Genomic DNA, 21,916 nt, shown 5'->3' on the forward strand with positions numbered 1-21,916 from the left:
AATTCAAGCTAATTAAAAATGCAAGTTTGTTTGGAAATACATATATCTGTGAACAGGCTTTTTCATTAATGAAGACAAGCAAATTAGTGCACTGGAACAGATTTTCAGATGAAAATCTCAATTTTGAACTGCACCTAATAGTAAATTTAGTTTCTACTATACAAGTTCAATGACCACAATAATTAAGTATTATTATTTTTTTTAATTTTATGTTATGATAATTTTTTAAAGTTTAAATGTTTGTTTCATTTAATTATTTTTCCATGTAAAAAAAACAAAACAATGTATGTCACAAATAAAAATATTGTTCATATATTTAAGAATTTTGTCAAGTCTGTTTTGTTCTGGGCTGGCAAATAAAGAGCAAAGCAATATGTAGCCTTTTCAGTATAAAAGCTTATGCATCTGTGTACTAAATGATCATATCCACCAGAATTTATAACATGTTATGATGCACAAAATTGCTAAACTAGGTTTTGGATTGATTTTACATAGTGGAAACAAATATTTCAGAGGATATTTCCCTTCTTTTTAAGTATTACAAAGAAGGGAGTATATCATTGGTACATTTTGTTCAGAGCCATTACTGATAAAGTAATAAATAAAAATAAATTTACACCACATATTAACAAATACAATAAAACATGAGCTGTTTACCATATGAATGTAGAAAGAGTGAAAAGCCAATCTCTTTTGCAATCCTAGGAACTCCTTGATTAATAGGATAGCTGTGCTGTTTCTAGGGTTATTTCTAATAAACAGATCCTGACTTTTGGATTTAAAAAGTAATGTATTGTATTGAATGGGAATGCAGTTCGTTTTATTGGTATTAGTAGTGGCAAAATGATGCAAGACAGCAAGCTTCTAAAGCATCAGCAAAAAAATTAGCATTACGTAGTCACTGAGGGGAAAATTTAGCCCTAATGTTATGAGCTACATTACAGCCAAGAATAAAATTCACCTTTTTTTTTTTTAAATGAATGCACATTGACAAAAAGACAAATCATTACGTAAGAATTATTACTGTAAGCAAATTTTGTACCACGTTTTTTTTTTTTTTTTTTTTTGTTATGTAAATCTAGAGAGCTGAAAGTTCATACAATGCAGTAAGTTGTTTCCATTTAGGGCAGGGGTGTCAACCTCACTACTCATGAGCTATACAAATGGTTTGTGTGCACACAAACCAGTGGTATTACTGAGAAAAGGATATAAATATTTTCATGTATTTTCTCTTGCACAAAAAATATGCAATCTTATGATTATTAATGTTCATGAAGGTTCATATAAGTAATGAATTTTATTTAAATATTATAGTAATGTAACTCCTTTAATTATTACCATTTAACATTATTTTCATATAGGTTTCACAATGTTAACCTGTGAAAGTTGACAACACTTAAGGGGCTGTAAAACAAACAGTCGAGGGTACACACAGCCTACCAGTTTGACATGCCTGATTTAGAATAACCAAACACAAATGAAGCCTATCTCTCTTTCTGAGCTTTGCTTCATGCTACAAACTAAAAAACTTAAATAACAAGAATACAGTAAAATCTCATTAATACAAACTCAGTTTATACAAAGTACTTGTTTATACGAAGCACATACCATTCCCTGAGAAAGGATAGGCTTTTCTATGTAAATATATTCGTTTATTAAAAAGTTGATTTTCACCTTGTGAGAAATAAATATTGTTATTTATAGGAATGGGAATGGCATACATTTGTGTTTAGGAAAGGGGAATGGCATACATTTGTGTTTAATACAAATCTTGGCAGAGTTGTCCGATTACTGCTCCTATTATTGCCTCCGGCCACCTGGTTCCCTGCTTCTCGAAGGATGCCATTGACTTGTTAGAATTTACTTTTGTGTAAACAAAACCAGTTTATGGTAGCTACAACCACTGGTGAGCTATAGTGGGTTCGCGAGAGCCCATTGTTATTTTTTTTGAAAATTTGCGAGCCCATTGTTGAAACGATTATTTATTTTACAAATGAAATCCTGAATTTAATTATTGAGTATCCAGAGTCGGAACTACGGCGAGGACAGCGGGAACCCATCCCCAGCATTTTAATTGTCCAATCGACCAGTTATATATTTTTAAATTGCTTCATTTTTGAGTTAATTTCATTGAACTCCTGTTTAACGAACTTCTTCATAGCAAATTTTTTTGAATTTTCCTTGGTTTTTACAGAAACTTTTAAAATAATTTCCGATGACGTATTACAAGACAACTTTGTACGCATTGTTCTCACCTCTGGCCTTTAGGTAATTAGAAAGCGCAAATAAATGAAAGGGATTACCATTCCACAATGTTACTGGTGGCCATAAAACTATGGAATCACATTCCGAGAAGTCGTGCTAGTCAATATGCTTTCCATAGCTAGTCAGAGGATTAAGAAGATTCCTGACATAGTTAATAGCCACTGGTCAACCTGTGTTGTGGTTTTCCCTTTACTCTGACAAGAAGTCATATGTTTTTCGGAGAAGTGAGTGATCCAGGCATTTCAGTAACTTTCTCCTGTCTATGTTTGCATGGTCACAGCTGAATATCCGAGTGATTCTGATATTTTGCACAGTATTCAAAGAACTAGTGACAGTAATGATGTTGGGGGGGGGGGGGATTAGGCAACTACGAGGTAAACTTTCCGAAGATGAAATGTTGGCAGATTTGGAAACCGCGTGGAGGCTTTTACTGTGAATAAAATGTTCCAAAATATAATGGCATACAGGCATAATTAAAAAAAAACAAAAAACAAAACTGTATGCATTATATCACCAATCTCAAAAAAACCAGCGCGAATTAAGGATCATATAAGGGTTGTGTGTTCGGGCCACTATAGGCAGCTTGTAGAAGGCAATATGAGAAAACAAAAGGAAATATTTATTTTTTAATGCTAAAATCATGACAGAATACAATTATTTCACATTACTGACAGCAATCAAATTTAATTATATCAAAAACACATTAAAATTTGCAAAAAATCATAAATTATAATCAAACGTTTAAGTATTATAATAATCTTAATATATTTTAAATATATCTTAATAATAATATTTAAAGACTAAACTCTATTATTTGGGTAACACTTGTTTCCGTGCAGTGTGCGTTGTGGAACGGATTGATTGTACGGTGAATTTTGTGATTCGGTGAAGGCGATTATTGTGAAGGCGTCTACTTCCTGATTGATTTGTGTCATCGAGGGGGGGGTCTTAGCTGAGGTAGGTGTTTTCACCCTATACAGCTGTGTTAAAATTGGTTAACGAATTCCCGATTTAAAAACACCATCAAGTGGGGGAAAACACCCTAGGCATATCGACGTAGGAGGACAGTGGGGGGGGGAAGCAGTGAGTGGCACTTGTCAATCACTGATCTGGAGTTTTACTTACTTAATTAATCTAATTATAATAATAACAAGAAAACGAAACATTTTTTCCGGGATTCGTTCAGGCCACGATGGGCAGCTTCTAACTTGCGGACGGCAATTGAGGATCGGAGGGATTATCCCGCTTTGTGCAAACCCTTTGAATCAGAAAGTTAAATATTCTGGATTATTAAACTGACTTATCAATCTGGAATTTCTTAACGATTTAGCACTAATGATCGACATCCTGCAGGAGCTCTCTTACCTTTCAGAAGCTTTACAAAGTCGCAGCATCACTATAGTAAAAGCTATTTGGTTTTTGGTTTTTTTTTTTAGGAGCATTAGCAACTAAGACCATATTGCTCCGGGATATGCGGTGGTCATTCCCTGACCTTTCCGCATCCTCCGTATTTGGTGGTGACGGGCTCGAACCCCGGTCTAATCAAGAAGCGTGTGCTACGCACTGCTGCTCCTTCCCACCTGGCTACGGAGGCGCCTCTTATTATAGTAAAAGCAGATAAATTAATTATTCTAACTATCAATGCTATCGCTAATTTAAAAAATTCTGAAGGAAATTATGAAGCTAAAATTGAGAGCATGTTGAAGTTGAAAGAATTTGAAGGAATCGAAAGTAAGAACACATTTAAAAAATTACCTCGTGACAGGTTATTAAGGATAAGTTATTAATGCAACAGAGTAATTTTAAATTAAATAAAGAAAATAATGATACTATTGACGATGAGGAATTGAAAGAAATTTTAAACATATGCTACCTGGAATCATGGAATATGAAAGAACTTTTGTCTCCGTGGCAAGACAGTGAAACCTTGTTACTTCAAGCCTCATTATTACAAAATGTTAAAATTTAGGTCCCTTGAACTTTGTATTAATGAGATTTGACTACTCAATGACGTTTGCTTGCCAATTCAACAGTATCACGTGACCTTTCCTATCAATCACTTTGAAGAAATATATGACTTCGGGAATTTCTTTTATTCTGCTTTCATTCATATATACACGAAAGAAAATTTATGATTAATGTATGCTGTATGTTACTTTTCAGGAAAAAAAAATAAAAATACAAGAGCATATAAGCCTATGTGATTGATGACGAACAAAATTAAAAAAAAAAAAATTCATGAAAACCATCTACTGGGAGTCCACTTAGATAAGAACGGACATATCATATAATGATTGACAGTTAGGTCACATGGTGCAGTTGAGGTGAGAAGCGAATGTCACTCAGTAGGTGTTACTTAAAACTGACTATGATAGCTGTTTGTTTGTTTGTTATTTGGTTTTTAGGAGCATTAGCAACTAAGGCCATATTGCTCCGTGAATATGCGGTGGTCATTCCTGACCTTTCCGCATCCTCCGTATTTGGTGGTGACAGGCTTGAACCCCGGTCTAATCAAGAAGCGTGTGCTACGCACTGCTGCTCCTTCCCACCTTGCTACTGAGGCGCCGACTATGGTAGCATTCTATGTATTGCCGCCGCAGCACGCTAAAGGTTTACCGCAGCGAATTTCGTTTTCCCCTGAGTCAATATCAATTTACAAATCTACCCTATTTATCGTAAAGTTTACGACCACTTTTAAGAAAACCCATTTGGTTTAATAACTGTAACAAAAATGAAACAAAGACCCTCCAACGGGCATCAATGGCCACAAGTGTTCACTAAAAGGATGTTTATTTAATTCCAGATGCTAATGCGCAATTTCGGAAGGAAGGAGGCAGTATATTGGAGCGGCTGTTTAGCAGTAAATGCTTGAAAATCTTCAAAATTGCTTTTACTAATTTTTTAAAATTCGTTATAGAGAGACTAACACTTCACTATATGGGGTTAATTTTACATGTAATTTAGTTTCAAGTTGCAATGTTTTGCGAAAAAATTTGTAATATAGAGAAATTCATTAAATAGAAGTTCGTAATAGAGAAGTTCCACTGTAATTGTTATATGCTTCTTTCAACACTAAAATTGTATGGGGCTTTCTGAATTTTCTTTCAAAGTAGAGTAATGTGGAGATGTGTAAAATAACCAATAGTCAGCATGTAAAATTTTAAATTTAAATGAAAGAACAAAAGTTCATTTCTTCTTGCCATCGGAAAAAAAAACTTTATTCTAGCAAATTTTTAATGTGAAATTATCATTTTTTAATATTGATCTTGGGAAACATGATCACACCCTTATTATATCTGAAACTGTGGTATAACGAGGTAGTGTACTGAAGTTTTACTGTATTAGAAAAATAAATAAGAAGTGTATATGCTTCAATCTCAATTTTAGCTATTCATTAATAATTACAAGTCTTATGCCTATTGCTTTATAACAAGTTGCTTGTGACTAATATTGTTAATTATTATGTAATTTCATTACATAGCCTGAAATGCTATGTAATGAAATTCATTGTAGGGAAGACAGATGACTCAAGTTTTCCAAATAAATAGTACTTTCCTTCTGAGAAGGCTACTGTTATTTATATGTAATGCAATGTTACCACCCTGATGGTAGCTTTCGTGATTACTGATATTTCATCAGAGTAGCCTAGAATCCCATGCATGCATCATCTAGCAAAGATTATATGCTGCACAGATGACTGATAGAATGCTAACCTTGACAAGTATCGGGATCAGATAGCCCAGTGATAAATTAAATCACAAGATGAGCGATATCGAGTTGCAGTTAAATTCCTACTTAAAAAATTGGGCTTTATGAGCTTATAAAGATTTCAGTAATTGGAATCTTTATAAAGCTCAAAGTCATGCTGGGTCAAATTTTTAGGAAGTTTATGAAGCTTCCTACAGTTAAGTTGGCTTTAATACAGAATTTAATCAGAATTTAATACCTCCATCCCCCAAATAAAATTTATTTGATGCATGCACATGTTTACATACAGGTTATATGTTCACAACTATGTTAGTCAGGTTATTAGTTATTTGGCTGTTTTTATGCTTAAATATACTACTTACTGGAAGTAATGCCAATGGACCTGTAGGAAGAAATCTCTGCCAAGACACATTATTTTCTGTAGGCTAATAAAGAAAAAAAAGTAACAGCAAAAATCATGACAAATAAGCACATTTAATTAATACATATCACAAGCTATTCCTTTTATGTTAAAATTTAATATTTTGGCAATAAACTTGAAAAATATTGTCAAAATAAATTACACAAATAAAGAAAATACATTATTACATGAGAAAACATCCATGGGAAACTACATCACTAGAGAATTTCACATAAAAGATTAAAAAACAAAACAAAACATTCTCTTTGAATCTTTAAGCTGGCTTTAATACTTGAGTGCAGCGCATTCCTGCATAATGTTCTACAATCTCATGTCACAAAACCAAAAATCAATCAAATATAACTTAAGATTAAATATAACTCTTACCATTACTACTGATATTGACCTGAATTTATTCAAAGAAATTCTCAATAAACACAATTCTAAACATGAATATTACAGTTAGAAAATCTATATAAGATTTCATTAAAAGAACTTTCCACGATTTTTTTGATATTTTTAATAATCACAATTGTTGATTCAGCACACAGGAAATGATGGTATACTGAAATATATCATACCAGCACCTTTCAGTATACCACGTTCCATGCCAGTAATTAGGTGAACATTGGCCTTTAATGAACATTGGATTGTAATTTTCATAAAATAAGTAGCTTGGTGTATATATTTTTTTGTCTGGCCACTTCCATTTGCTCATCATCTTCACCTTAAGTCAACATTTGAGGAGACTTAGGAATTGGCATATGATCATAAGAGTTACTGGCTGCATTGTGAAAGGCATATTGGTGTACTGAATCATCATCTTACTTTTGGATAAAACATTAACAGTCTTGCTTAAATAAAAGCAGGCAGTCCTCACAGTGTTCTTTTCTTCCCACTATATCTTTGGCAGCATATGGCATATATTTAATTTTTTGATTCAACCATCCTCAAAATAGGAGATCAAGGCTTATCTTGATCATAGAACTTATCCTTTTGCAGCATTCAATTACATACTCTCACCAAAACATAATGAAAACTGTCTGGTTTATAAATATGCTGACAACATTTCAGCTTTTGCACAATTGCACACAATGAATTATAAAAACAAAGAGAAACAACTGACTTCAAGTTGTGTACACTAAATACACATGTGGAATCTAACATAGTATTATATTATTTGTAGCTCAGTGCTATTTACATTATAACATAACCCAACTGGTCAGAACATACTGTGGCATGTAAACAGTAATGTGTGTCACCTGGAGTCATTAATAACTCAATGATTTAAGGCCAACAGGTTTTGTCTTCAGGAAAATTAAATTGCAATTTATTCCTACATTTGCAGAAGTACAGATTGTAATATGATATAATGGAATATTTTGAAGTCACTTTTATAATCAAAGAGAAAAAGAAAATGCATCAAAAATGTCTTACCAGAAAAAATATGTTGTTTAATGCTGTAATTAATAGAGTTCCTGAAAATTAACATTTTTATTTTAATGAAGTAAAAAAAATGGAGGGGAAGGTATGAAATATACTCTGAATAGTAACTTAACTTTTTGAGCACAGTAATGGAAGTATAAAGAAGGCAAAGGGAATGAAATGGTAAGATAGCAAAGTTAAGATAAGAAAAGTAATAAATAAAGATAAGACAAGGTAAGATAGTAAAGCAATAATAACAAAAAAAAAAAATCACAAACCTCAGATAACTTTAAGGTTGCAACTACAGCCTTTTGATTGTATTTCCAGTTTACATATTTGATATCCATGGTTCTTCTCACAAGTGAATTATTTCCATCTGCACCTATCTTATATATAAAAAAATATGAAATATTACTTAAGTATCTGCTAATGTTTCATTATTTCATATTTTCCATTTATTTGATTTTCAATTTTTTTGATTTCTTCAGATTTGACTCCTCTGATATTACTGAATTGTATTTATATCCCATTGTCAGTTAAATGAAATCACAAATAAGATATCATTTTGAGGATAATTTTGATCCTATTCGATATAGATTTTTTTGAATGTTTAATAGCAAAACTGTGTTGAAATATTTTTAATAGAAAAAAAAAAAAAAAAAATATATATATATATATATATATATAGAATCAAAATGACCTTCATGCAACTGCTAACAGGATATACACACAGGTCATTTCATAATGTGTGGGCTGTAAACAATGAAAAAAAATCAAACAAACTTCATAAATGTGTCAGATTCTGAATAGCTGTTGCTGTTTTAATTAAAAAAAAATGGCTATGGAGTTTCCAAAATATAAATAAGATATAAATAAAATATAAACAAGAATAAACATGTTTCTGCTTACTCTTATTATTTTATTACTGAAAATCTCCATAATCATTTTTTAAAATTGAAACAGCCAGTTTCTTAACCATTCAGAATCAGATGCATATTTATATGTTATTATTTTTTTCCATTGTTTTCAGGTCCTGAATCAATCCAGAAAGTGCAGTTCACATACTATTAAGCATCCTGTATCCTTTATAGTCATATATCATAATAAAAAAATTAAATAAAACAAAGCAATGATTGTAACCAACACAGAAGCCAGAGTCATTTACATAATACACGTTATCCTTTATTAGAAAAAAAAAGGAACTTGGCACTATATATCTACAATATAGCGTAGATATATAGTGTCACTACAATTACATGATGACAATTAACAATACTGTAACATTTCACTCTTTATTAAAAGAGTGATGTCTTTCAATTTTGCACCACACAAACATATTTTGGTCCTGTTCCTACTTATACAGAATATTCTCTGCTTTTCTAACTAGAAAATCCCAATAATTACAATCCCCTCCTGTGTGGCTGCAATTCTTATCTATGGTCTTCTCTCTTTTAACAATATGATTAGACACTAATTTTGTGCTACTGAGTCTTAGAAGCTCCTATGAGTTGATGGTTTTCTAGCTTGAACACTGTTTTTTTTTTTTTTTTTTTTTTTCTCAAAAGTTCAATTTTAGCTACCAAAATTCTTAATTTTTTTCTTTGAATTGACTCCTCTCTCTCTCTACATTTATTACATTTATCATTATAGTCTATCTGTGGGATTTTTTCCCCTCTATAAATAACCACTGTTGTACCCAGTGGGTTTTTAAAGTTAGTTTATTTAGCCTTATTGATTAAATGAACAATACAATTAGGTAACATTTTGGGAACCTTGCTGGAACCCATTATCTGATTACGGATGCTGGCAAGGTTCCCAAAATGTTACCTAACTATATAGTACAGTTAATCAATAAAGCTAAATAAACTAACTTTAAAAAACCCATGTGGTACAAGAGTGGTTATTTAGAGAGAAAGTTTTCATGGAAAATCACCACAATGTCAGTTCCCAATTATATCTATGGGTTACCGAAGTAGAGGACCATTATGTTATGATCTTTAAAAAATATACATTCAATGTAGCAAAAGCTGATTTGCTGTATATTCTAAGTTAGTAGTAAATTCATAGGAATTTTCATTATAACACAATGCATGAATCAGTGCATGAATTAAGTGTGTTTGCTTTTTTTTTTTATAAGACGTTGCAGTGCTATCATATGAGATTTCCTGATGCACCACAAATAAGTAATGCTTCCCATAATGAGAAATATAATTAGATAGTATGAATCAGAGCTGTAATACTCAATATGTTCTACGTTGATAATGATATTAGTAAATTAATAAGAGGAGTAATTAATAAGAGGAGTTCCTAAAATATTGCCTTCAAAACAACATCGTTCCGAAGTTTGCCAGGGTGAATTTAAATCAAAAAATTTCAGGCATAAAACAACTATCACTGGCGACATCACGTAATATTGTTAAGCTTGCCTTAAAATCTCGATATTCGGATAAACAAAAATACCTTTCCCAGGTTAGGAAGCTTCGCGATAAATTAAAAAATTATCTACATCCGAACGATTGGTCTGTATTGAAGACCTCCATAGATTTGCGACGGGAAGCACAAGCCTCAGAAATAAAAAACAGACACGTTAATAAGTTGCAAACATTATCGAATAGTTCAAGACACGTTCATACGAATTCTAACACATTGTCGCGAGCTTGCGACCAAGTTCACACGAGTTGGGTGACATCCCCCCCACAGACACATAACGCACTACCACAGAATATGTCGGCTAGTTCACGAACACCCCCTCACCCAGTATCCAACGAACCGACACATCAACAGGTTACAAATCTTTCCTCGTGTACACTATCGCAGGACCAGATTTCACTTTTATCCAAAGGATTAAATTATAATTTACCACCTCGAAAGCTGCCAAAAAAACAATGCGTAATTGATTTTGAATTTGGACTTCGTAGTGTTCCACAAAAAGATGTATTTATTCAACAAGTTAACCAAGTAGTGAATAACATAAAAGAAACACGACTTCCTAAATTGAATACACATGACAGTTCAGCTTTACGAGAACTTCGAGAAAATAAGGACATTATTATACAGAGGGCAGATAAAGGAGATACAGTGGTAATACTAGATAAACATGATTATATTAATAAGTTAGATTCAGTTGTATCTGATAGCTCCACTTATTGTGAAGTGGACCCGACACTGTTTACCAATTTGGTAAATCAATACAATAAAACGTTAACCACATATCGTAAAAACGACTACATTACTATGGTTCAGTTGAAGGAATTGAAGTCCAGAACATACAATATTCCTGCACTTTTTGGTCAGGTAAAATTACACAAGCCTGGATTTCCGATTCGACCTATTGTTTCCTACAGGAACTCGGCATTTTCAGCCTTAGCCACACATGTATATAACATTATAAAACCTTTTAGACAGGTTATACAATTTGGGATTAAGAATTACGATACATTATTTAATAATCTTAAAGACTGTAGACTCGGCGACAATGACAATTTATTCTCATTAGATGTTACATCATTATATACGAATGTAAACGTTGAATACACATTAGATATTATTTGGGATATGTTAAATAAAAACTCGACACCGATTAATTATACGAAGCTGCCTATAAAGGAGATTTTTCACTTAATTAAACTATTAGTTGAGGCTAACTACATCACCTTTCGAGACAAGGTGTACAAACAAATTTTTGGATTACCAATGGGTTTGAGCCTGAGTGGCTTAATGTCAGAGATCTATCTCTCAACGATTGAGCAGATACATTTGACACCTTTTCGTCCCCGTATCACATACTATGGGAGGTATTTAGACGATGTTCTAGTTATTACCGATAGTAGTACTATCCAAGATATTTTACATTCGTTTAACAATATTCATTCTAGACTCAAATTTACATTGGAAAGGGAAGATACGGATACTAAGTCATTAAACTTTCTAAATTTCACGCTTACCCGGGACTCGAACAAAATACAATTTAGCATCTATCGAAAACCCACAAACACCGGTATGCTTCTACATTATAATAGCTACCACCCATTCACCTACAAAAGATCGATTATCTTTAATCAATTTCTAAATGCCTATAAATATTCAACGACGGATTCTGCTTTAGACTCAGAAATACAAATATTAACTAGCAGATTCTTGAACAGGGGTTATCCCATTAACACTATAAATCGAATTAGGGTACAAGCTAAGGATAGGATACAAAATACTGCACCAATCAACAATAGTAATATCAAAAAATACTTTATTTCTGTCCCATATGTTGAACAGTGGCACAAACAGCTTAACAGATTCTTTAAAGATACCGAATTTAAAATTATAGCTAGGCCTATACGGAAGTTACACACTATACTGAACAATCGCTCGGTTCTTTCGACGTTCGCAACACAAATTAATGATCTAGTATACAACATTTCTTGCGGTGATTGCGACTCGTCTTATCAGGGTTCCACGCGGTTTTCTCTTAATATCCGTGTAAATCAACACGAAGCCTCTGTTCGTGCTTCTCGTTCAGCAGCGTCAGAATTAGCCTTTCATGCCATTAACGAAAAACATACTTTTTTATTTAACGAGGCCAAAATACTTAACGTTCAACGTAATTATACGCGACTATTAATTGCAGAAACCGTTGAAATTAAATTACACGAGAATTCTGTTAATGTTCGGCGGCCATATTTGATCTCCGATGCGTGGACCTTTACGCGCATGCGCGAAGACACATAATCACTATTTAAGTTGCAGGTTTAGCCTGATTCGATAATTTTCATTCCTGTGATCACGACAGTCGGTCGAAAAGCATTGTCAGCTTCAGGAAGGAAATTCGTTTTGAATATTTTCGTTAGATTCTTTTAATTGCGTTAATTTGAATTTTAATTGTTTTGAATTGATTTTGAATTGTGTTAAATTGATTATTTAATTATTTATAATTTACTTTAATTATTTATATTTTACTTTAATGTACCGGTAAGTTGTCGATTTTTTCCGTTTTAATTTCTGGAGGGTATCATACGGAAGTGTTCCACGTACTATATTGAGGTAAACTCCTCTTATTAATTTACTAATATCATTATCAACGTAGAACATATTGAGTATTACAGCTCTGATTCATACTATCTAATCATTTTTCATACTCTTATTGACTATTTCATTCACTTCCTGTCTCTCCAGTAGTATACAATCGATACACACAATTATGGGAGATTTTTTGAATGGCTTGGTACAAAATTACATTAAATCTACACTAAGGTACTCGGCCCAAAGTTACCATATTTCTTTCCTAAAATATTGCCTTCAAAACAACATCGTTCCGAAGTTTGCCAGGGTGAATTTAAATCAAAAAATTTCAGGCATAAAACAACTATCACTGGCGACATCACGTAATATTGTTAAGCTTGCCTTAAAATCTCGATATTCGGATAAACAAAAATACCTTTCCCAGGTTAGGAAGCTTCGCGATAAATTAAAAAATTATCTACATCCGAACGATTGGTCTGTATTGAAGACCTCCATAGATTTGCGACGGGAAGCACAAGCCTCAGAAATAAAAAACAGACACGTTAATAAGTTGCAAACATTATCGAATAGTTCAAGACACGTTCATACGAATTCTAACACATTGTCGCGAGCTTGCGACCAAGTTCACACGAGTTGGGTGACATCCCCCCCACAGACACATAACGCACTACCACAGAATATGTCGGCTAGTTCACGAACACCCCCTCACCCAGTATCCAACGAACCGACACATCAACAGGTTACAAATCTTTCCTCGTGTACACTATCGCAGGACCAGATTTCACTTTTATCCAAAGGATTAAATTATAATTTACCACCTCGAAAGCTGCCAAAAAAACAATGCGTAATTGATTTTGAATTTGGACTTCGTAGTGTTCCACAAAAAGATGTATTTATTCAACAAGTTAACCAAGTAGTGAATAACATAAAAGAAACACGACTTCCTAAATTGAATACACATGACAGTTCAGCTTTACGAGAACTTCGAGAAAATAAGGACATTATTATACAGAGGGCAGATAAAGGAGATACAGTGGTAATACTAGATAAACATGATTATATTAATAAGTTAGATTCAGTTGTATCTGATAGCTCCACTTATTGTGAAGTGGACCCGACACTGTTTACCAATTTGGTAAATCAATACAATAAAACGTTAACCACATATCGTAAAAACGACTACATTACTATGGTTCAGTTGAAGGAATTGAAGTCCAGAACATACAATATTCCTGCACTTTTTGGTCAGGTAAAATTACACAAGCCTGGATTTCCGATTCGACCTATTGTTTCCTACAGGAACTCGGCATTTTCAGCCTTAGCCACACATGTATATAACATTATAAAACCTTTTAGACAGGTTATACAATTTGGGATTAAGAATTACGATACATTATTTAATAATCTTAAAGACTGTAGACTCGGCGACAATGACAATTTATTCTCATTAGATGTTACATCATTATATACGAATGTAAACGTTGAATACACATTAGATATTATTTGGGATATGTTAAATAAAAACTCGACACCGATTAATTATACGAAGCTGCCTATAAAGGAGATTTTTCACTTAATTAAACTATTAGTTGAGGCTAACTACATCACCTTTCGAGACAAGGTGTACAAACAAATTTTTGGATTACCAATGGGTTTGAGCCTGAGTGGCTTAATGTCAGAGATCTATCTCTCAACGATTGAGCAGATACATTTGACACCTTTTCGTCCCCGTATCACATACTATGGGAGGTATTTAGACGATGTTCTAGTTATTACCGATAGTAGTACTATCCAAGATATTTTACATTCGTTTAACAATATTCATTCTAGACTCAAATTTACATTGGAAAGGGAAGATACGGATACTAAGTCATTAAACTTTCTAAATTTCACGCTTACCCGGGACTCGAACAAAATACAATTTAGCATCTATCGAAAACCCACAAACACCGGTATGCTTCTACATTATAATAGCTACCACCCATTCACCTACAAAAGATCGATTATCTTTAATCAATTTCTAAATGCCTATAAATATTCAACGACGGATTCTGCTTTAGACTCAGAAATACAAATATTAACTAGCAGATTCTTGAACAGGGGTTATCCCATTAACACTATAAATCGAATTAGGGTACAAGCTAAGGATAGGATACAAAATACTGCACCAATCAACAATAGTAATATCAAAAAATACTTTATTTCTGTCCCATATGTTGAACAGTGGCACAAACAGCTTAACAGATTCTTTAAAGATACCGAATTTAAAATTATAGCTAGGCCTATACGGAAGTTACACACTATACTGAACAATCGCTCGGTTCTTTCGACGTTCGCAACACAAATTAATGATCTAGTATACAACATTTCTTGCGGTGATTGCGACTCGTCTTATCAGGGTTCCACGCGGTTTTCTCTTAATATCCGTGTAAATCAACACGAAGCCTCTGTTCGTGCTTCTCGTTCAGCAGCGTCAGAATTAGCCTTTCATGCCATTAACGAAAAACATACTTTTTTATTTAACGAGGCCAAAATACTTAACGTTCAACGTAATTATACGCGACTATTAATTGCAGAAACCGTTGAAATTAAATTACACGAGAATTCTGTTAATGTTCGGCGGCCATATTTGATCTCCGATGCGTGGACCTTTACGCGCATGCGCGAAGACACATAATCACTATTTAAGTTGCAGGTTTAGCCTGATTCGATAATTTTCATTCCTGTGATCACGACAGTCGGTCGAAAAGCATTGTCAGCTTCAGGAAGGAAATTCGTTTTGAATATTTTCGTTAGATTCTTTTAATTGCGTTAATTTGAATTTTAATTGTTTTGAATTGATTTTGAATTGTGTTAAATTGATTATTTAATTATTTATAATTTACTTTAATTATTTATATTTTACTTTAATGTACCGGTAAGTTGTCGATTTTTTCCGTTTTAATTTCTGGAGGGTATCATACGGAAGTGTTCCACGTACTATATTGAGGTAAACTCCTCTTATTAATTTACTAATATCATTATCAACGTAGAACATATTGAGTATTACAGCTCTGATTCATACTATCTAATCAATTTTCATACTCTTATTGACTATTTCATTCACTTCCTGTCTCTCCAGTAGTATACAATCGATACACACAATTATGGGAGATTTTTTGAATGGCTTGGTACAAAATTACATTAAATCTACACTAAGGTACTCGGCCCAAAGTTACCATATTTCTTTCCTAAAATATTGCCTTCAAAACAACATCGTTCCGAAGTTTGCCAGGGTGAATTTAAATCAAAAAATTTCAGGCATAAAACAACTATCACTGGCGACATCACGTAATATTGTTAAGCTTGCCTTAAAATCTCGATATTCGGATAAACAAAAATACCTTTCCCAGGTTAGGAAGCTTCGCGATAAATTAAAAAATTATCTACATCCGAACGATTGGTCTGTATTGAAGACCTCCATAGATTTGCGACGGGAAGCACAAGCCTCAGAAATAAAAAACAGACACGTTAATAAGTTGCAAACATTATCGAATAGTTCAAGACACGTTCATACGAATTCTAACACATTGTCGCGAGCTTGCGACCAAGTTCACACGAGTTGGGTGACATCCCCCCCACAGACACATAACGCACTACCACAGAATATGTCGGCTAGTTCACGAACACCCCCTCACCCAGTATCCAACGAACCGACACATCAACAGGTTACAAATCTTTCCTCGTGTACACTATCGCAGGACCAGATTTCACTTTTATCCAAAGGATTAAATTATAATTTACCACCTCGAAAGCTGCCAAAAAAACAATGCGTAATTGATTTTGAATTTGGACTTCGTAGTGTTCCACAAAAAGATGTATTTATTCAACAAGTTAACCAAGTAGTGAATAACATAAAAGAAACACGACTTCCTAAATTGAATACACATGACAGTTCAGCTTTACGAGAACTTCGAGAAAATAAGGACATTATTATACAGAGGGCAGATAAAGGAGATACAGTGGTAATACTAGATAAACATGATTATATTAATAAGTTAGATTCAGTTGTATCTGATAGCTCCACTTATTGTGAAGTGGACCCGACACTGTTTACCAATTTGGTAAATCAATACAATAAAACGTTAACCACATATCGTAAAAACGACTACATTACTATGGTTCAGTTGAAGGAATTGAAGTCCAGAACATACAATATTCCTGCACTTTTTGGTCAGGTAAAATTACACAAGCCTGGATTTCCGATTCGACCTATTGTTTCCTACAGGAACTCGGCATTTTCAGCCTTAGCCACACATGTATATAACATTATAAAACCTTTTAGACAGGTTATACAATTTGGGATTAAGAATTACGATACATTATTTAATAATCTTAAAGACTGTAGACTCGGCGACAATGACAATTTATTCTCATTAGATGTTACATCATTATATACGAATGTAAACGTTGAATACACATTAGATATTATTTGGGATATGTTAAATAAAAACTCGACACCGATTAATTATACGAAGCTGCCTATAAAGGAGATTTTTCACTTAATTAAACTATTAATTGAGGCTAACTACATCACCTTTCGAGACAAGGTGTACAAACAAATTTTTGGATTACCAATGGGTTTGAGCCTGAGTGGCTTAATGTCAGAGATCTATCTCTCAACGATTGAGCAGATACATTTGACACCTTTTCGTCCCCGTATCACATACTATGGGAGGTATTTAGACGATGTTCTAGTTATTACCGATAGTAGTACTATCCAAGATATTTTACATTCGTTTAACAATATTCATTCTAGACTCAAATTTACATTGGAAAGGGAAGATACGGATACTAAGTCATTAAACTTTCTAAATTTCACGCTTACCCGGGACTCGAACAAAATACAATTTAGCATCTATCGAAAACCCACAAACACCGGTATGCTTCTACATTATAATAGCTACCACCCATTCACCTACAAAAGATCGATTATCTTTAATCAATTTCTAAATGCCTATAAATATTCAACGACGGATTCTGCTTTAGACTCAGAAATACAAATATTAACTAGCAGATTCTTGAACAGGGGTTATCCCATTAACACTATAAATCGAATTAGGGTACAAGCTAAGGATAGGATACAAAATACTGCACCAATCAACAATAGTAATATCAAAAAATACTTTATTTCTGTCCCATATGTTGAACAGTGGCACAAACAGCTTAACAGATTCTTTAAAGATACCGAATTTAAAATTATAGCTAGGCCTATACGGAAGTTACACACTATACTGAACAATCGCTCGGTTCTTTCGACGTTCGCAACACAAATTAATGATCTAGTATACAACATTTCTTGCGGTGATTGCGACTCGTCTTATCAGGGTTCCACGCGGTTTTCTCTTAATATCCGTGTAAATCAACACGAAGCCTCTGTTCGTGCTTCTCGTTCAGCAGCGTCAGAATTAGCCTTTCATGCCATTAACGAAAAACATACTTTTTTATTTAACGAGGCCAAAATACTTAACGTTCAACGTAATTATACGCGACTATTAATTGCAGAAACCGTTGAAATTAAATTACACGAGAATTCTGTTAATGTTCGGCGGCCATATTTGATCTCCGATGCGTGGACCTTTACGCGCATGCGCGAAGACACATAATCACTATTTAAGTTGCAGGTTTAGCCTGATTCGATAATTTTCATTCCTGTGATCACGACAGTCGGTCGAAAAGCATTGTCAGCTTCAGGAAGGAAATTCGTTTTGAATATTTTCGTTAGATTCTTTTAATTGCGTTAATTTGAATTTTAATTGTTTTGAATTGATTTTGAATTGTGTTAAATTGATTATTTAATTATTTATAATTTACTTTAATTATTTATATTTTACTTTAATGTACCGGTAAGTTGTCGATTTTTTCCGTTTTAATTTCTGGAGGGTATCATACGGAAGTGTTCCACGTACTATATTGAGAAATATAATTTATATTTATTTATGATGTGGCGATGCCCACCTCAAATGTTCAATTCATCATCATCTTGTAACATCTCATAGGCCAGTGAAAGCTTAAATTGCAAAATGTGACACAAACTGTAAAATGAGGTGATAAACAGCTATATTCCATTAAAGTTTCAATAATAAATTTCTTTATAATGTAAGACATACACTGATGAGCCAAAACATTATGACCAGTGAGTTGTTATGCAATTTAAGCAACTGCAGGTGAACTACGGCGTGTGTGTGGGTCGGGACACAGTATAAAAAACACCTGATACTGAGCTCCGTTAATCAGTATCACTCTTGTTCTTCAGATGGGAAAGGCAGTGGACTTAAGCAAGTTTGACAAAGGTCAAATTGTAATAGTCAGATGACTGGGTCAGAGCATATCTGAAATGGCACAGCTGGTGGGATGCTCACAGTCAGCCGTGGTTAGTACCTACCGAAAGTGGTCCGAGGAGGGGGAACCCATGAACCGCTGGCAAGGTGTTGGATGACCACTGGCTCATTGATGCTCGAGGTTAGCGAAGGCTCGCTCGGATGGTATGCCAACAAAAGTAATGTGTCACAACACACACAGTACATCGAACTCTGCTGAGAATGGAACTGCGTAGCCGCAGGCCAATCTGAGTGCCCATGCCAACCACGGTTCACAGGCAACAGTGCCTACAATAGGCATCAAAAACTGGACCTTGAGTGATTGAAAGAAGGTTGTCTGGTCCAATGAATCACGTTTCCTGTCGCACCATATGGATGGCCGGGTACGTGTGCATCATTTACTTGGGGAAGTGATGGCGCCTGGGTGCACGGTGGGACGAAAACTAGCCTGTGGTGGCAGTGTCATGCTTTGGGCGATGTTCTGCTGGGATACCTTGGGTCCAGTCATCCATGTGCCAGGCACTCTGAAGTCTACCACCTACCAAAACATCATTGCTGACCAGGTACACCCTTTCATGGCAACGGTCTTCCCCTCTGGTGGTGCTGTCTTTCAGCAAAATAATGCACCATGCCACACCACCTGGATTGTTCGAGACCGGTTCGCAGAACATGAGGAAGACTTCCCAGTATTGCCCTTGCCTCCAAACTCCCCAGAAATCAATCCCATCGAGCATCTGTGGTTTGTGTTGGAACAGCAACTCCGATCTGCGGCATCTCACCGACGGACCTTACAGGAGTTAAAGCATCTCCTTGTTATGTGTTGGTACCAGATACCACAAGACACATTTACAAATCTTGCAGCTTCCATGCCTCACCGGATATGAGCTGTTTTGACTGCATGTAGAGGATCAACATCATATTAGGTAGATGGTCATAATGTTTTGGCTCATTGGTGTAAGCCTATATGAAAATTAAGTGTTTTTAAAATAAAGGGCATAAGTTCTCAAAGTAAGCACTGACATCTCAAATTACAATGCTATTAAGCTATTTGGATACTGCACCAAAAATAAACAGCACTTCCCATAATGAGGTGATAGCAATGGAGGCATTGTATTACAAATAAATAACAATTATACTTCTCATTAGAAGAAGTGCTCATTTTATGTGGTGCAGTATTAGAGCAACGCATCGCAACAACATTGAAATCAGTTAGATAAAAGTTTCACTTTGAAATCAAGCCTCTTTTTATAAAAAAAGAAAAAGAAGCAAAACACACCATTTGCATATATACTTTATGCCCTGCATTATAGTGGAAATTTACTATTTTAAACCTTTAAAGAGGTTTAAAATAATAAATTTCTTTCAGTAAAAAGCTGTTTATGAGCTCGTTTTTAAAGCTGTATTCACAATACTTGTATTCTATTTTATTAGCATGGTAGCAAATGAAGTTTTCATAAAAAAAACATTCTCAATGATAAGCCATGCATGCCTGCTCACAAAGTGGAGTAAATATCATCATTCTAATTCAGAATGATTCATCATAAGAAGAGAATTGAAACTGTGCAGACAATTATTACTATGAATACCGTAAATGTAGCAAAACTCGAATTTCATTAATAAATGTATACCTATACAAGCCCAAAAACCGTATGATAAATACATTGCGAGATATAAGATATAACTCGGGAATGACTGAAAATTAAAGATATAAAGATGGGAAATTTGTCAACTAAAATAAAACCAAATGCATTGTACTGAAACCTAAAAGCTGGGACTCAAGCAGAAATAATTCTATAAATAATTCATTCTATCAATCTTTTACAATAAATTTTTAAACTTTCTCTTTTTCAAGATGTGTTAATATTAATACTCATTAACAATAAAATTAACTGAATGCTAGACAAAATAAGCAGTTGAATTCTAATCCTTTTCCTTTTTTTTAATATTTATTTTTATTTTATAGACTAGTGGTCCCCAACTTCTGACCCGCAAGAATATTTTGTTGACCCACTTGAGAAATTACGGTTCTTTCTAAAAATCAAATCATGTAACATTACATTGTTACAACAGTTTGCAATTCGTAGGTACTGAACAATAATTTTGTCTAAATATTATAAAATAAGTTAACCATATAAAAAATGAGAAAAATGTTCATTACAAACTAAATTAGAGTTTAATATCTATACAAAATTAAATGTTTATGAACCAGCGAAAAGGTAGTTCTCACCAGTATAATTATTATAATTTTATTTCTGCTGGAGTAGCTCATCTCCATGGTCAGGGTTGGGGCTGCACTGACTATTTAGTTGACACTAACTACCCAGGTGTCACGGCCTCAGTAGCCGAGTGGTCAGGAGCGGCAGTGCTGTAGCACACACTCTTTGAGTAGATCGGGGTTCAAGCCCCTGACTGCTGAATATGGTTGATCTGCCAACCTGCACTGGACCAGCGTGGCAGATTATTGTCCATTTCCCTCAGCATGAATTGTTGAGGAGGCTTCCATCCTGCAGTGGGTTGATAATGGTTGCAGTTTACCTTTTTTTTTTTTACCCAGGTGTCAATACATTAAAATGTAAAAATTTTTAGCAGTTGTGGTCTCTAAGAAAAATCATGTTTTTTTAAGATATGGGCAATAGTAACAATTATTCAATATTAGATGCTTATTATTATTATTTTTTTTTATGATTGTTGTTGTTATTTGGTTTTTAGGAGCATTAGCAACTAAGGCCATATTGCTCCGGGGATA

At 34.0% G+C, this 21,916-nt stretch overlaps 1 protein-coding gene across 3 annotated transcripts in view; it reads right to left on the bottom strand.

Moving 5' to 3' along the window:
• Positions 1 to 21,916, bottom strand: part of Coq6 (ubiquinone biosynthesis protein COQ6, mitochondrial) — a 143,468-nt gene that overhangs the window by 69,680 nt on the left and 51,872 nt on the right. For all 3 annotated transcript variants that reach the window (XM_090375600.1, XM_090375597.1, XM_090375598.1), the window contains exons 5-6: positions 8,077 to 8,184; positions 6,336 to 6,398 (exon numbers count right to left, since the gene is read on the bottom strand). In XM_090375600.1, coding sequence (XP_090231726.1) covers positions 6,336 to 6,398; positions 8,077 to 8,184 — 171 coding nt within the window. The remainder of the gene's footprint in view (positions 1 to 6,335; positions 6,399 to 8,076; positions 8,185 to 21,916) is intronic.

Source organism: Mastigoproctus giganteus, chromosome 6 (genome assembly GCF_048544385.1).
Source record: "Mastigoproctus giganteus isolate SK-2022 chromosome 6, ASM4854438v1, whole genome shotgun sequence".
NCBI lineage: Eukaryota > Metazoa > Arthropoda > Arachnida > Uropygi > Thelyphonidae > Mastigoproctus > Mastigoproctus giganteus.